At 43.2% G+C, this 17,887-nt stretch overlaps 1 protein-coding gene across 2 annotated transcripts in view; it reads left to right on the top strand.

The window, feature by feature from the left end:
• GALNT7 (polypeptide N-acetylgalactosaminyltransferase 7) overlaps window positions 1–17,887 on the top strand; it is a 239,487-nt gene that overhangs the window by 162,784 nt on the left and 58,816 nt on the right. For both annotated transcript variants that reach the window (XM_077477211.1, XM_077477210.1), the window contains exons 3-5: window positions 6,611–6,777; window positions 10,269–10,399; window positions 16,837–16,916. In XM_077477211.1, the coding sequence (XP_077333337.1) occupies window positions 6,611–6,777; window positions 10,269–10,399; window positions 16,837–16,916 (378 nt within the window). The remainder of the gene's footprint in view (window positions 1–6,610; window positions 6,778–10,268; window positions 10,400–16,836; window positions 16,917–17,887) is intronic.

A 17,887-nucleotide genomic window follows, 5' to 3' on the forward strand; every position in this document is an offset into this window, starting at 1 on the left:
ACTAGCACCATAGATTTTAATGGGAGCGTTTTTAAACACATGACACCAGGACTACATGCTGCTTACATTCTGCTCAGGTGTGAATGCAGGCTAAGATGTCCATTGCATTTTCATTTTTGTAGAACCAAAACTGCAGTTTTATGACTGCATATCATGGTACATAATCACTTCAAAGTCCTGTTTCATATCCTACAAAGTGACAGATATCGGAATGCAGACTGTCAGTACACTACACATATTGTATCTTACTTGTACACATACTCTCAGTAACATTGGATCTGCAGTACTCTCATTGTGACAAAGTCTGTTTAATATTTTATCTCCACTCCCTTCAGAAGATGTGTTTAGAGGCATTTCAAACGCTAAACACGGCTACCCGCATTTGGGCCCATTTTCCTCTAGTAGTGTTTTTAAAGGGAAACATTTTATTTCTTACTTTTGAGCCTGGAAAATGCTAAAAACACACCAAAGACTCATTTATCACTGTATTCCAGCTTGCTATACCTCATCAGCCAATTATGCTGTACACTACACAACTTGCATTACTTGACGCTGAAGTCGTATAGGAATTTCACTCACCAACCATTAAGAATTGGCGAACTAGACGGGGTCTAACCTTTTCCAAGAGAACGTCAAAGGTGGCAATTGACATGCGTGTAAAATTCAATTTCTCTGGGTAATTACGCAGCTGAACATACATATTAGCAAAGTATCCTGTGGACATGCGTTGAGCCATTAAAGGATGTGTCCGACGAACTCTGGTCCTCACGCAATTTTCTACGTCTTTGGAGCCTCAGCAAAAGCAACATCAGGAGCATTTCCTCACTCATGCTCATTGTGGGATCCATATTAACAAACCAACCAAAAAATAACAGCTAGCTACAATCACACTGTTCTCTCACAGAATGGATGAAATGGTTAATAAATACCTGTTTTTAGTGCTTTCTAATCATTTGGGAGGGTCTCCTGAGGTTATCTTTACTAAACGCTCCTGGACGCAAACGCGGCTTGTAAACGCTGACAAACGCGCGCTTTTAAACGTGGATTACTAGCTGTGATGTTCCAGCGTTCAGGAGAGGTTGAGAAACATCCCGTGTAAATTTGCTGTTCCCTCAAAATAACTCAACACACAGCCATTAATGTCTAAACCGCTGGCAACAAAAGTGTCCAAATTGGACCCAATTATTTTCCCTCCATGGTGTCATGTGACTCATTAGTGTTACAAGGTCTCAGGTGTGAATGGGATTTGTTAAATTTGGTGTTATCTCCTACGGGTCACTGGAAGTTCAACATGGCATCTCATAGCAAAGAACTCTGAGGATCAGAAAAAAGAATCGTTGCTCTACATAAAGATGGCCTAGGCTATAAGAAGATTGGCAAGATCCTGAAACTGAGCTGCAGCACGGTGGCCAAGACCATATAGCAGTTTAACAGGACAGGTTCCACTCAGAACAGGCCTCTCCATGGTCAACCAAAGAAGTTGAGTGCACGTGCTCAGCGTCATATCCAGAGATTTTCTTTGGGAAATAGACATGTGAGTCCTGCCAGCATTGCTGCAGAGGTTGAAGGGGTGGGGGGGGGGGTTGGGGTCAGCCTGTCAGTGTTCAGACCATACACCGCACCCTGCATCAAATTGGTCTGCTTGGCTGTCATCCCAGAAGGAATCCCCTTTTAAAGATGATGCACAAGAAAGCTTGCAAACAGCTGAAAACAAGCAGACCGTGGACATGGTACAATTCATTGAGGGAACCATGAATGCCAACATGTACTGGGACATACTGAAGCAGAGAATGATCCCCTCCCTTCGGAGACTGGGCCACAGGTCAGTATTCCAACATGACGACCACTGCCTTGCTAAAGAAGCTGAGGGTAAAGCTGATGGACTGGCCAAGCATGTCTCCATACCTAAACTCTATTGAGCATCTATGGGGGATCCTCAAACGGAAGATGGAGGAGCGAAAGGTCTCTAACATCCACCAACTCCATGATATTGTCATGGAGGAGTAGAAGAAGACTCCAGTGGCAACCTGTGAAGCTCTGGTGAACTTCATGCCCAAGAGGGTTAAGGCAGTGCTGGAAAATAATTGTGGCCACACAAACTATTGACACTTTGGGCTCAATTTGGACATTTTAACTTGGGGGTGTACTCACTTTTTTTGCTAGCGGTTTAGACCGCAAACTTACTGTTATACACGCTGTACACTCACTACTTTACACTGAAGCAAAGTGTCATTTCTTCAGTGTTGTCACATGAGAAGCTATAATAAAATATTTACAAAAATGTGAGATGTCACTTTAGTGAGATACTGTATATAGGAGTTGCCATCACTGACTTTTACTAGCATGTAAGGGGTGTACTCACTTTTATGAGATACTGTATATTCTCATTAAATCTATATATATAAGATTACTTTACTCTACTCATATTAGAACTGTGACGTGTATTAAATGCAGCAAGCATACCCAATGTTAATATTTAAAAGGATCTCTGAATAATAGATAAGAATTTGAATATTTTTTCAAGATCACAATCATTCAGATTTATTCAGGTAGAAACAATTAGGCCTCATTATGTAGGACAGTCGCTCTGCACTGATAATCTCTGACTTCAACTTCAAGGAGAGTCCTTAGCCCATATAAAACCATACTAATAATTTGTAAAGGCTGCATTTACATCTGAGTGTATAGTTTTAGAACGACAGCCTATGGACTTGAGCGGGCTACCTGTCATGCGAAAAACGTGCCAAAGAAGCTAGATATCACATTATGGCACTGAGCGACTCGCACATTTTGTTGCACGAAAACATGCGACAAGACCTGCGACAAGACCTCTGTTAATAAATAATGGCACTGCAAGCATATTGCACTTTTACTCTTAGCCCACGTACACACGGTCGGAGATTTTGCCAACCAAATCCGTTGGATTTTGCCCGTCGGATTTAGTCCGACGGATTGTGTCCGAAACTGTTGCATACACACGGTCGGGCCAAGTTGGCGAAAAATCCGATCTTTCAGAACGTGATGACGTAATTTCGTTACGATGGGACTACATTCAGGCTAGTAGCCAATAGCTTTGATGTAGGAATTTGATCTGAGCATGCGTGGCACTTGGTCCGATGAAAATGCTCTACACATGATCGGATTAGGTCCGTCCGGCCCAGTTGGTCGGGAAATATTTCCAACATGTTGGACAATTGGGTCGGACGGAGATTCGGACGGAATCAATCCGATGCATACCACACACAGTCGGATTATCTGACGACACGGTCCGATAGGACACATTCCGACAGATTCTCCGACCGTGTGTACAAGGGCCAACCCCTTGTACACATGTATGGACATTCCGATGGACAATGTCCGATAGGACCGTGTTGTCGGATAATCCGACAGTGTGTGGGCTCCATCGGACTGTTTCCGTCGGAATATCCGACAGACCAAGTTTTCCAGCTGGGCGATACAATTTTCTGACAACATGATCCGATCGGACTTTGTCAAATCATGTGTAGAGAATTCCGATCGGACAAAGTGGCACGCATGCTCAGATCAAATTCCTAGACCAAAGCTATTGGCTACTAGCCTGAACGTAGTCCTAACGAAATAACGTCATCACGTTAAGTACGATCGGATTTTCTGACAACTTTGTCCGACTGTGTGTATGCAACAGTTTCGGACAAAATCTGACGGATTTGGTTGTCGGAATGTCTGACCGTGTGTACAAGGGCTTAGGCTAAGATGTGAACGGGGCCTAATAGTGGAAGCATCATTGAGGAAACCCTATCTGATACTCCTATATGGTAGCTCAGCTGAAAAAGTGTGCTAAGAATGAGGGGATAAGTCCCCAACACAGTCTCCTATCAGCACTGAAAACCATAGGGCTTCAAGACCTTAAGCCTATCATGCACACAGGGCCGTAATTCTAATTCATGACGCTCCACACAGCCTACCCGACCGAGCAGGGTAGTGAGCAGTATGTAGTGGCAGGGCAGGACCGTGAGCGGTATGTAGTGACATTGCATTGAGCAGTAAGTAGTGGCAGGGCAGAACAATGGGTAGAGTGAAGTGGTAGGGCAGAGCGGTTGAAAATTTGTAGTGGCAGGGCAGTGAGCAGTGCGTAGCAGTAGGGTAGGGCAGTGAGGGGTATGTAATGACAGGGCGGGACAGTGAGCCGTATGTAATGACGGGGTAGGATCTGAGCGGTATGTAGTGGCAGGGCAGGACAATGGGCAGAGTGAAGTGACAGGGCAGTGAGAAATTTGTAGAAGCATGGTAGTGTGGAATTGCAGGGAATGTCAGTGAGCAGTATGTAGTGGCAGGGCAGAACAATGGGCAGAGTAAAGTGGTAGGGCAAGGCAGTGATAACTTTGTAGTGTGGAATTGCAGGGGATGGCAGTGAGCAGTATGTAGTGGCAGGGCAGAACAATGGGCAGAGTAAAGTGGTAGGGCAAGGCAGTGATAACTTTGTAGTGTGGGTAGTGTGGAATTGCAGGGGATGGCAGTGAGCAGTATGTAGTGGCAGGGCAGGACAGTGAGCAGTATGTAGTGGCAGGGCAGGACAGTAAGCGGTATGTAGTGGCAGGGCAGGGCAGTGATAAATTTGTAGTGTGGGTAGTGTGGAAATGCAGGGAATGTCAGTGAGCAGTATGTAGTGGCAGCGCAGAACAATGGGCAGAGTAAAGTGGTAGGGCAAGGCAGTGATCATTTTGTAGTGTGGGTAGTGTGGAATTGCAGGGTATGGCAGTGAGCAGTATGTAGCAATAGGGCAGGACAGTGAGTGGTATGTAGTGGCACGGCAGGACAGTGATAAATTTGTAGTGTGGAATTACAGGGGATGGCAGTGAGCAGTACATAGCAGTAGGGCAGAACAGTGAGTGGTATGTAGTGGCAGGACAGTGCCATCCCCTGCAATTCCACAAATTTATCACTGTCCTACCACTACATACCACTCACTGTTCTACCCTACTGCTATGTACCGCTCACTGCCATCCCCTGCAATTCCACAAATTTATCAGTGAGCGGTACGTAGCGGTAGAGCCAGGCAATCAGTGAGCAGTGACCAGCCCCCGGGCTATGATTCTATGGCCATTTGTTTGTATTGCAGTGTATTAGGCAGGACATGAGAATTCCAAGGTGCTGTGTACAGGGGACTAATGAGAGGATACACAGGGGACCGAGGGAGCAAACCGCTCTTTGAGGGGAGAAGCGAGCCATTGAAACTACTCTGCCTGGACCCCATTGCTAAACTGATGGAGCCCAGTACGGCGGAATAGGGACTGCAACAAATCAGATGCAGTCCCTGTGTATTCAGACAGCTGTGGGTGGTGGTTGTCTGGATGCAGTAGTGTATAGGAGATTTTCTCACCCAGGCTGTTTAGCGTGGATGGAGGAACCTATTCGATTTTTTCTCATTCAGCTCCAGGGCTTGGCTTGATAAATCTCTGCATATGAAGTCAGTGCTTCATGTATTGTAGCCATTGGATCCGCATGCCAAGCATCTAGAATCAAACTGGATTTCTTTATTTTTGGAAAATCAAATTGTTTGTTATTTAGAGTAAGACTTGTCTTTTCAGAACATTAAGGACTCCTGAACACACACCGTTTTTGCCGCAGCTTTTAGGGGCGTCTGGCATTTTTTTCTGCCTCTAAACGTTCCTCCATGTTGGCCTATGTATTCACACGTACATAGGCGTTTAGAGGCAGGGGCATTTTGAGGTAGGAAAAAAACCCTATTGCCAGCGCATCCAAGAGCAGCTATGTTTTGTCAGGACAAACTTTTGACAAGTGTAACCGCATCCAAACGCACATTCATTCTAGGCGTGTTAATCGCTTGAATGTTAATTAATTTCATTGGCCAGAATTCTGACCAATTAAATTAATTCACGCCCAAGCACTTGATGTGCCTAAATGCGTTTACATGTGTCATGCGTTTTTCTGTAGAAAACAGGGCTAAAAAGAAAAAAGGTATTTAGGAGGTTAGAGAACACCCCGTGTGCATGGGGCCTAGAGCAAAGTGAGTAACATGATGGCCAGGAAGCTGGTCTATTCAAAAGAGCTCATCAGCACTGTGCTGCTTAAATTGTTACTAAAATCAGTCTGTATAGGCAGTAAAGCATGTTTGTTATACTCACTGTGGCGTTAATCCTCTGCATTATGTAAAAAGGCTGTTTGATCCTGTCTTCTCTGATCCTCCCCTTCTTTTTTTTTATCCTGGGAGGGTGCATGTGATCAGCGCAGGGCCAATTGGCACTGTCCAGGCAGAGAGTCGGGGGTTATGCAGCCTCAGGACAGTCAGAGGAGAATGAAAACTCCTCCTACAAGCTTTACCCAGACACAGATAGACATCAAAGTCTGTTATATACTGCTAATGACAAACGGTATTTAGTTGTTTATATTTACTAAAAAACAATTGTTCTGTGTACTGTGGGAGACCAGATATAGTGACTGCAGATCTGGGTTTAGTAACTTGATTTTTTCATAACATGGCTCCTTAATTCTTTTAGCAATGTAATTAGTTAAGGATGGTGATAGCAATGTGTTTATATGAAATATTGTATGTTTTCACAAAATAGCTATACTTTAACTTTCACTGATCATGTACATTTGTTGTTTGTAGGTGCAAGTACTGGCATTATGATGAAAACCTCCTGACATCTAGTGTGATCATTGTCTTCCATAATGAAGGCTGGTCTACGCTCATGAGGACTGTTCACAGTGTTATCAAAAGGACCCCTAGGAAATACCTAGCTGAGATTGTCATGATAGACGACTATAGTAACAAAGGTGAGTGCTGAACAGCTGAAGGACATAAAATGCATAGCTAAAGAAACATTACCACAATACCACAATACCTTGTTAATAACTATGTACAAGCCTCTGCTTCGGTCTTGGGTAGACTAAACTATAACCGCTGATGGGAAACGAAATTGTGAACATCTTACCAAAAGAATGGCTTGCGCTTAACATAAATTACTTTCTAAAAGCAATTATTTTCTAAAAATAACAGATATAGTTATAAATAACCTCACCTTGTTTTATATGGATGCTTAAAGTGATCTAAAGCCTAAACACTTTTTTTCCTTAATGCATCCTTTTCTGTTAGTCAAATCCTATGACGAAAGGAGCAGGGGGCGTGGCCAAGCCACCCTTTGTTTGTCTATGGACTCAGGCAGCGTGGCTTGGGATCAAGCCCACACGTGCTCCCCCATTGGAAATGGCTTTCTATGGGAGGCACACAGAAAAGAGGAGAGGGCCAGCAGCTCCGACATGGGGACCCCAGAAAAGGAGGATTAGGCCTCTCTGTGCTATGCCACTGAAAAAAATAAAGACTTTATAATCACTTTAACTTCCAACTCTCCCTTTTGTTTAGAGAAAACAATCTTCTTAAGCCCTTGCTCCCTCTGTCCTCCTCACCCAGCCCTCTTGACAATCTGATGTATAGCATTTTATAAATACATGTTCTACTTAACTTGCAGAGGTGTTCAATTGTACTAAAAGTTCATCCAGCATCTAAATTGTCAGTTGTCAATTTCAGGTGCTGGTTATGAAAAAGCACCTCCCCCTCAATATTTACCTTAGTCCCATCTCGATCCAGCAAAGTTCACGAGAGCCTCGGCTCTTCCTGTCTCTTCCTCCTCATTGGCTGAGACAGCAGTGGTAGCCATTAGCTTCCACTGCTGTCAATCGTAGTCAGTGAGCCAATGAGAAGAGGGCAGGGCCAAGCCGCACTCTCTGTGCGAATAGAAACATGGAGGAGCGGCTCGGGAGCGAGCCTGTATGGTTGCCCTTATAGCAAGCTGCTTGCTTTGAGGGCACTAGGCAGAAGAGGGGCCTGGAGCGCTGGTGGGGAACCCGAGAAGAAGAGGATTGGGGTTGTTTTGTGCAAAACTGTTACGCAGAACTGGTGAGTATAACATGTTTGTTTCTTTTTGTTTTAAAATAACTGAACCTTTAGTATCACTTTAGCTACAAATCATTTTTTTGCACACGAATGCCTTATGATCCACATGATTTAGAGTATTGGGTTGTGTCCTTTGCTTACATACTTTGATCTAAAGGAGTCCCTCTTTCATGTTAGAGAAGTTGAGTGGATTGGGAATTCCACCCTTTGTTAGTTTTAGTGGCACTTTGCTGTCATTTTTGCAGCGCTTTTTCGTGCACTAGCGAGGCACTTTTAATCCCCGCTAGCGGCCAAATAAAGGGTTAAAAATGCCTGCAAAGCGCTGCTGTCGAGGTGCTGCTCTGTGATTTCAATGGGCAGGAGCGCTTTAGGAGTGGTGTATGCACCACTTCCAAAGTGCCTCATAGAAGCTGCTTGCAGGACTTTTTTGACATCCTGCCAGCGCAGCACCCCAGTGTGAAAGAACTCAGGGATTTCACACTGGAATTGCACATGAGGCTTTTTACAGGCGCTATTTTTAGCGCTAAAGCGACTGAAAAATGCCTACAATGTGAAAGGGGTCATAGACCTTAATGGAATTGCTTGAATGTAGTGTAATGTGTGGGCAGCCAGGCCTTCCCTGGTGGGACTGGATAGGTATTGATACTAATGCCTGGTACATGCAATGAGATTATTGGACGAATGATTGTCCAGTTTTTTGGGGGTTTTTTGCATGCTAATCTCAGATCGAACCTGAAGAGTTTCCTAAAGTCACAAAAATTCTCATATGATAGAATAAAACATTGAAAGTGATGTTATGTGTTGTAATATATTTGTATTGCATTTTAGAATGACAACTGCACTGATTAACACCTTGCTGACACGCCGATATACGTCGACAGAAGGGCATGTACAAGCATATTAATGTACCTGTATGTTGCCATTTAAGATGCGGCATTGTGGGCACGCACACCATGGGCACCGTGAGTGTGATTGCGATGTCCGTGGGGATACCTGCAATCGTCTCACGGAAAGGAAGAACGGGGAAATGCTGATGTAAACAAGCATTTCCCCATTCTTCCTAGTGACAGGACACTGATCACAGCTCCCTGTGATCGGGAACGGTGATCAGTGTCGTGACACACGCAGCCCCCCCCCCCCCCCAGTTAGAACACATTCCTAGGACATATGTAACCCCTGCAGCGCCCCTACTGGTTAACCTCTTCACTGCCAGTCACATTTACACAGTAATCAGTGCATTTTTAATTGCACTGATAGATGTATAAATATGAATGGTCCCAAAATAGTGCCAAAAGTGTCCGATCTGTCCGCCATAATGTCACCGTCACGATTAAAAATAGCAGATCGCCGCCATTACTAGTAAAAAATTATTACTAAAAATGCCATAAACTATGGCCCCTATTATGTAGACGCTATAAGTTTTGCGCAAACCAATCAATAAACGCTTATTCCAATTTTTTTTTTTTTTTTTTTTTTTTTTTTTTACACCAAAAATATGTAGAAGAATATGTATCGGCCTAAACTGAGGGGAATTTTTTTTTTCTCTATATATCTTTTGGGGATATTTATTATAGCAAAAAGTAAAAAAATATTGTGTTGTTTGTTTATAGCGCAGAGGTGATCAAATACCACCAAAAGAAAGCTCTATTTGTGGGGGGAAAAAAGGACATAAATTTTGTTTGGGAGCCACGTCGTGCGACTGTGCAATTGTCAGTTAAAGCAACGCAGTGCCGAATCGCAAAAAACGCTCTGGTCTTTGGCCAGCCAAGTGGTCCAGGGCTGAAGTGGTTAAACTAAAATCGTACAATCTGGCATCATATGGAAAAAAAAAATTTGTGCATGTCTGATCAAATAATATTGGATGAACTGTCTTGATTTGCTTTTGAAAGCTGTGTACTAACGATCAGATTATCGCACAATCGCTCCAAAATGTTATATTTGTAATACGATTGTCATTTATATTTGTCATACGATTTTCTGATCGTGTACGGGGCTTAAGCAGTCTGCTGATTCTTCCCTTGCAATCCTGCACAGCTTGGGAAAGTGGAACCATTCAGCCATTGGCTGTCTCAGTCAAAGCACACTTAGCATATCTCTTGTGAAATGAATAGAGTTGTCTCTTGCTATTAAAGCATCCTCTGAGGATTATGTAAATTATCATAGCGTCTGCAAATAAGCTATCAGATGCATTATTTCATCAGCTCTCAATGCAAATGGCGTTACTCAGTGCAACACAATCAGTTGTTTATCCCGTCAGACTTGTGCCTGCTGTCCTGCCTGCAAAGAAGAATAGTGTGCTTCATGATGCAAAAAGACAGACATGTGATGTAATGACGTTCGCTCGTGTGTGTGTGTGTGTTTTTTTTTTTTTCAGATCATTTAAAGGGAAGGTTGGAAGAATATATCAAACAATGGAATGGCCTGGTTAAGGTCTTTAGAAATGAACGTAGGGAAGGTCTAATTCAAGCTAGAAGCATTGGTGCCCACAAAGCTAAACTAGGACAGGTAAGAGGGGTGCTTTACCATGTTTACCATAATCTGAGGATGTGGGAACTACATGTTGTACAATAAACATTCCAGTTATACGAAGTCAGACGTATATCCACACTTATTCTCTAGTTTCAGTTTTACAACTGCTACACAGAAACCAAATCATGGCAGCAGAATGCACGTCTCTTCAAATAATGATATCACAATACTTCAATGCTATTTCCACGTACAATGAAGGGAAACAAGAACCAGCATGGAATGTAAATGAAAAATAAGTGCAAACCATAAATAAGTGCAAACAAATCATAATTATAGCAACTTTTCTTTTCTTTATGGTAGAGAGAAAGACCTTCCGTTGTTAAAGCCTAAGGCCGGCCATACACGGTTCGAATCGTTTATAGGCAGGCTGAATGTACCGGTACAACCAGCCTGCCGGATTCTCTAAGGCCTCTTTCACACGGGGCGGATCAGTAATGATCTGCCCCATGATGATCCGCTCGCTCAGCGGGGATCGCTCCGTTGTCCCCGCTGAGCCGGCGGCGGACAGGGCGGTCTCCGCACACTGTGCAGGGACCGCCCTGTCAGCTCTCCGCTCTCCTCTATGGGGATCGGATGAGCATGGACCGTCTGCCCGTGTTCATCCGATCCGCTCTGCAGACGGACAGAAAAATAGGATTTTCCTCCATCTGCAGAATCGGACAATTGCGGAGGCGGACCATAGCGGGTGTCTGCGGATGCTCATCCGCAGACACCCGCTATCCCATAGGGATGAATGTATGCCCGTATTTCATCCGCAAACGGATGCATGAAATACGGACATACCATCCGCATGTGTGAAAGGGGCCTTACGACTCTTTATTTAGCTGGCAATATATACATTGCCTTTAAAAAAGTTTTCATACCCCTTGAAATTTTCCACATTTTGTCATGTTACAACCAAAAACATAAATGTATTTTATTGGGATTTTATGTGATAGACCAACACAAAGTGGTACATAATTGTGAAGTGGAAGGAAATGATAAATGGTTTTCAATTTTTTTTACAAATAAATATCTGAAAAGTATGGCGTGCATTTGTATTCAGGTCCCCTGAGACGATACTTTTTGTAGAACCACCTTTCCCTGCAGTGTCTACTAGCTTTGCACATCTACAGAGTGAACTTTTTGCCCATTCTTTGCAAAATAGCTCAAGCTCTGTCAGATTGGATGGAGAGCGTCTGTGAACTACAATTTTGTCAGCAATTGTCTTGCCGGACAGATTCTCAATTTGATTTAGTTCTGGACTTTGACTGGGCCATTCTTAGCCCTTGTACACACGGTCGGACATTCCGACGGGAAAATGTCCGATCGGACCGTGTTGTCGGACAATCCGACCGTGTGTGGGCTTCATCTGACTTTTTCCGTCGGAATGCCCGACCAACAAAGTTTGGGCGGCACAATGGTGTAGTGGTTAGCACTCTCACCTAGCAGTAAAAAGGGTCGCTGGTTCATATCCCAACCATGACACTACCTGCCTGGAGTTTGCATGTTCTCCCTGTGCCTGCGTGGGTTTCCTCCAGGTACTCCGGTTTCCTCCCACACTCCAAAGACATGCAGGTAGGTTAATTGGCTTCTGTCCAAAATTGGCCCTAGTATATGAATGGGGACCTTGGATTGTGGGCTCCTTGAGGGTAGGGACTGATGTGAGTGTACAATGTACAGGGATAGGGGTAGACACTCACTCAGGTTGAACTGGATGGACTAGTGTCTTTATTCAACCTTACTAACCATGAAACCATGAGAGCTGGATATAAACATTTTCTGACAACATGATCCGATCTGACTTTGTCCGAACGTTTGTAGAGAATTCCGATCGAACAAAGTGGCACGAATGCTCAGATCAAATTCCTAGACCAAAGCTATTGGCTACTAGCCTGAACGTAGTCCCGTCGTAACTAAATAATGTCATCACGTTACGAACGATCGGATTTTCCGACAACTTTGGCCAACCGTGTGTATACAACACCAGTTTCGGACAAAATCGGACGAATTTTGTTGTCGGAATGTCCGACGGTGTGTACAAGGGCTAACACATGAATATGCTTTGATCTAAACCATTCCATTGTAGCTCTGGTTGTATTTGTATGTAGGACCGTTGTCCTGCTGGAGGGTGAACTTCTGCCCCAGTCTCAAGTCTTTTGCCGACTCTAAGCCCTTGTACACATGGTCGGAGATTCCGACAACTAAATCCGTCGGATTTTGTCCGAAACTGTTGTATACACACAGTCGGACGAAGTTGTCTAAAAATCCGACGTGATGACGTTATTTCGTTAGGACAGGACTATGTTCAGGCTAGTAGCCAATAGCTTTGATGTAGGAATTTGATCTGAGCATGCGTGGCACTTTGTCCAATCGCAATTCTCTACACATGATCGGAGTATGTCCGATCGGAGCGTTTTGTTGGAAAATATTTCCGGCAAGTTGGAAAATTTGGTCCGACGGATATTCCAATGGAAACAGTCCGATGCATACCACACACAGGCGGAATATCCGACAAAACGCTCCGATCGGACACTATGACGGAATCTCCGACCGTGTGTACAAGGGCTAAGAGGTTTTCCTCTAAGATTGCCCTGTATTTGTCTCCATCCATCTTCCCATCAACTCTGACCAGCTTACCTGTCCCTGCTGAAGAAAAACATCCTCAAACATGATACTGCTACCACCATGTTTCAGGGTGGGGATGGTGTGTTATGGATGATGTGTAGTGTTTGCTTTCTGCCACACACAGCATTTTGCTTTTAGGCCAAAAAGTTCAATTTTGGTCTCATCTGACCAGACCACCTTCTTCCACTTGTTTGCTGTGTCCCCCACATGGCTTCTCGCAAACTGCAAACGGACTTCTCATGGCTTTCTTCTTGCACAGAACAGTTGTATTTATACTGAGAGTAAATTACACACATGAAGACTCTATGTACTAATTGGGTGACTTCTGAAGGCAATTGGTTACACTAGATTTTAGTTTTGGAGTAAAGGGGGCTTAATACAAATGTACGCCACACGTTTCAGATATTTGTAAAAAATCTTGAAAACCATTTATCATTTTCCTTCCACTTCACAATTATGTACCACTTTGTGTTGGTCTATCACATAAAATCCAAATAAAATACATTTACGTTTTTGGTTGTAACATGACAAAATGTGGAAAATTTCAAGGGTTATGAATAAATTTTTCGAGGCACAGTAGGCATACAAGGAATTATGCTAACAGTTCAATTATTTATTGTGCATTTATTTAAAAAACTCTGAATCTTGTTTTAACCTTTTTTTATACTTTTCTAGAAAAAAAAGAAAAAGGATTAATAATTTATTTGAACCTTTTTTTTCGTATATTTCATGATTGTAGATTGTTTCGCTTGATTGTATGTGGCAATGATCTTGAAATATCGAGATATCACAAAATTAGGAGAGCTACATTATACTTTATTTCTGTTTCCCATTATATCAGAGTTATGTACAGTCTGATTTCGTTATTTCCATTTCTAATGATACATCTAACCGTGGTTGAAAACTTGGGCTCATATTTAAAAATTGGAGCAAAGAGCAACCACTCCTTGCTTTATTTAAAAGAAAAAAATCTTATTTGTAGGTTCGTGATCTTCAGTTCTAGTATATCGGTTGTGACTTTTCAGGATCAATTTGTTCATAGTGTCTGAAGCTACAGAAGTTATTGAGGGCTTGTTTTAAAGCAATCCTATCATGGAATCTACGTTTTTCCAGGCCTATACCTCTTCATTAACAGCGTAATTACTTTTTACCTTTCCTGTTTCCCACACCACTAGACACCACTCCAGTAGCAATCATCTAGAGTCCGCACTGCCCAGGATGTAGTCTAAAACAGTGGTCATCAACCCTGTCCTCAGGGCCTTCTAACAGGCCAGGTTTGCAAGATAACTGAAATACATCACAGGTGATATCATTTGCTGCTCAGTGATTGCAGAATTGTAGTCTGCATCTCCCCAATACATAAAACCTGGCCTGTTAGTGGGTCCTGAGGACAGGGTTGATGACCACTGGTCTAAAGGGTCCCCCCACAGTCCACAGTAGTTCCTCTCTCTGACCACCCTCGCGTCAGAATACAGCAATAATGAGTGCGTCAGAAGGAGGAACCAGTAAAGGTTGTAGAAGAACCAAAAGATCAACACTTATGGCAAGTGTCAGTTTCCCTGTGGACTTCGGAGGAAATTTTCCAAAGAAGGGAATGGTCTTAACGGTGAAGGCACCAGGAAAGGTAAGTATTTAAACTGTTCTTTTAGGAGTATGAATTTGGGTAGGGTCACTATAATATAATGAGTCCTCATTGACCTATGTAGATTTAGATACTGAAGTTCCTAGACTCATTACCTGCTTGTTTAGATTATGTAAATATCCTTTGCCTGGGTAGTTAGAGCATGTACCCCTTTAAGGCCCGGTTTACTTTTGTTAAGAAAAAAAATTATATATAGCTCCCTGTCGTTATCAAATTGCAAATAGAGATACAGCTAGTCTGCTGTCATAATATCTTTTTTGGAAGTACGCTCAGAGCTTGGGGTTGAAGTCGGCACTTTTGCAATGGCTGGGACTGGCGCATGTATGTTTTTTTTATTTTTATTTTTTATATAGGATGCAGTAAAAACCTGCAGAGACATGAATACCACCCACCCCAGCCTGCAGAAATGTGAAGTCCCAATTTTCTGCAGCTCACAACTGTAGTTGTATATTTATAGTAACCTTCTGAGTATTGTTAATATACGATTAAAACAAAAACAGTTAGGATGACTAAAATACGATTAAAACTAAAATGGCATTTTAGTCAAAAGACTATGACTAAAACAAATTTGAAATTTGACATCAAAATAGGCACTAGTTATGTATCACAATGGCTAAATCTGTGTCTATAGTGGATGTTCAAACCTTAAAGTGCTACCAAAGTCAGGTTTTTTTTTTTTTTTTTTTTTATTAAAATAACAAACATGTTATACTTACCTGCTCTGTGCATTGGTACTTCACAGAGTGGCCCGATCTTCCTCTTCCTCCTCCTCCTCTTCTGGGGTCCCCGGTGGCCATCTTGGCTCCTCCTCTTCTTTTTAGGGCAACCATAGCCAGCCACTTGCTATAGGGAGAAACATTGTGTGCGCACTCTGGACCTGTGTGTCTATGGAGCTGCATAATGCCGCGTACACACGACCGGGCTTTTCGACGGACTAGGTCCGATGGTCTTCCTGACGGACTTTCGGTGGAGTTCCAATGGACTTTCCAAATGAACGGACTTGGCCACACACAAGCACACCAAAGTCTGGCGGATTTGAACGTGATGACGTATGACCAGACTAGAATAAGGAAGTTCATAGCCAATAGCTGCCCTAGCGTCGGTTTTCGTCCGTCAGACTAGCATACAGACGAACTGATTTTTTGACCGGACTGAGTCCATCGGAAAGATTTGAAACATGTTTTATTTCTAGGTCCGTTGCAATTTTGGGGGAAAAAAGTCCACTGGAGCCCATACACGATCGTAATATCCGACGGATTCATTCCGTCGGACCTAGTCGGTGGAAATGTCCGGTCGTGTGTGCGCGGCATTATACTTACCTGCTCTGTTGCAGTGGATTTGCATGGAGCAGCCAAGATCCCCCTCTTCTCTCCGCTTGAGCTCCTAGCCCCTCCCTCATGTTGAGTGCCCCCACAGCAAGCAGCTTGCTATAGGGGCCATTCAGATATGGAGCCGTGATGTGGCCCCACCCCCTTTCTCTCCTGATTGGCTGACTGAGTTTCACTGACAGCAACGGGAGCCAATGGTGCCACGCTGCTGTCTCAGCCAATGAGGGGTGTCCCTCGCTGGATAGATATGGGGCTCAGGTAAGTATTGGGGGGGCTGCTGCGCACACAAGGCTTTTTGTCTTAATGCATAGAATGCATTAAGATCAGGGGTATCAAACTGATGGCCCTCCAGCTGTTGCTGAACTACAGGTCCCATGAGGCATTATAAGGCTGATGGTTGGAAGCATGACTCCCACAGGCAGAGGCATGATGGGACTTGTAGTTCCGCAATAGCTGGAGGGCCACCAGTTTGAGATCCTTGATTAAGCTGAAAAACCTTTTGCCTTTACAACTACTTTAATTTGTGGGGATTTTCTCTCACTTCCTGTTTGGCTATGGGACAGGAAGTGAAGGGAAATCTCTGCAATGGGACACAGGTGGTAAAAAACAATCTGCCAGAGGTTATAACCCTCTTTTACTCTATCCAAAATGAAAAGAAAAGTTTTGCTTTTAGTTCCACTTTAATGCTCTTTGAACATCATAATTGCTCTTTGCCTTCACCCTGATTAGTCTAGATAACCCTCTGTTTATTTCACAGGGGTGCTGATTTCCAGTAAGTATTTTAATGGTTGTGAATCAGTGAATAATACAATGTTCACCCTTGTAATGTTTTGCAGGTTTTAATTTATCTAGATGCACACTGTGAAGTGGGAATTAATTGGTATGCAGCATTAATAGCCCCCATAGCCCACGACAGGTAACGTTTACATGTTTCTTAGAAATAATTGTGTTGGTTTGCAGTAAACAGGGTGCATCAGTGGCAGGTTTAGGCCACCAAGAGATGTAATGAATTGGCTGTAATTAAATGTAATGAGATGCTGAGAGGCAGCATAAATGATCATTCTATGACTGTCACACATGGTGCTAATATTGGTTACTTCATTTTAAAAAAAATCTGGGTTTAGGACGGGCTTTGTGTCGGCACCGTATGTACACCTTTTGCAGCAGCTGAAATTATCTGGTGGATTTTCAGTGTTAGAATTTCATCCAAGTCAAGGCAGCATGGCAGTGTCAGCAAATTACACAGCTAGACTGACAGTTCTGAGCAAAAGCCTTTTCCGCAGAGTTCTGCTCTGTCTTCTAATGTGCAGAGGCCAGTAATCACACCATTATAGTGGGTCAGGAGCTTTACATGGTTATCATTGCTGTACATCATTTCCTCTAGTAAGGCTTCCTACTGGAAGGTTTCATTACATTATTACTGATATAGCACCAACATTTTCTGTGTCACTGTACAAAGTGGAGGCAATATCATCGGCTGGTGTGTGATAGCAGTAATGTCACAGTCCTTAGAGCTGCTTATAAGGCCATTGCGGGATAGAGCACCATTGCTATGGGGGGTTAAAAAATAAATAAGAGCATAGGTATCTTACCTGGATTTATATAGCTCCAAAATATTATATAGCACTTTATACAGTACATGGATGCATTTCTCCCATTACACATACAGTACAATACACTTTGACTTTCTGAGACAGAAGATTTTTACTTTGCTCTTTCCAGGCCTTAGATAGATATACACAGCTCTACCAGACAAAAGAGCCAGGACGGTGAGATGACTTTTCTCTACCTCACTTAAAGCGATTGTAAACCCTTTACATATACCCAGTGAAGTGACTGGCCTCAGGTGATACACAGAGATGAAACAAATCCTGCTACATAAGTTGT

This window comes from Lithobates pipiens, unplaced genomic scaffold (genome assembly GCF_037356315.1).
Source record: "Lithobates pipiens isolate NorthernLeopardFrog02 unplaced genomic scaffold, aLitPip1_a1.2 Scaffold_13, whole genome shotgun sequence".
Lineage (NCBI taxonomy): Eukaryota > Metazoa > Chordata > Amphibia > Anura > Ranidae > Lithobates > Lithobates pipiens.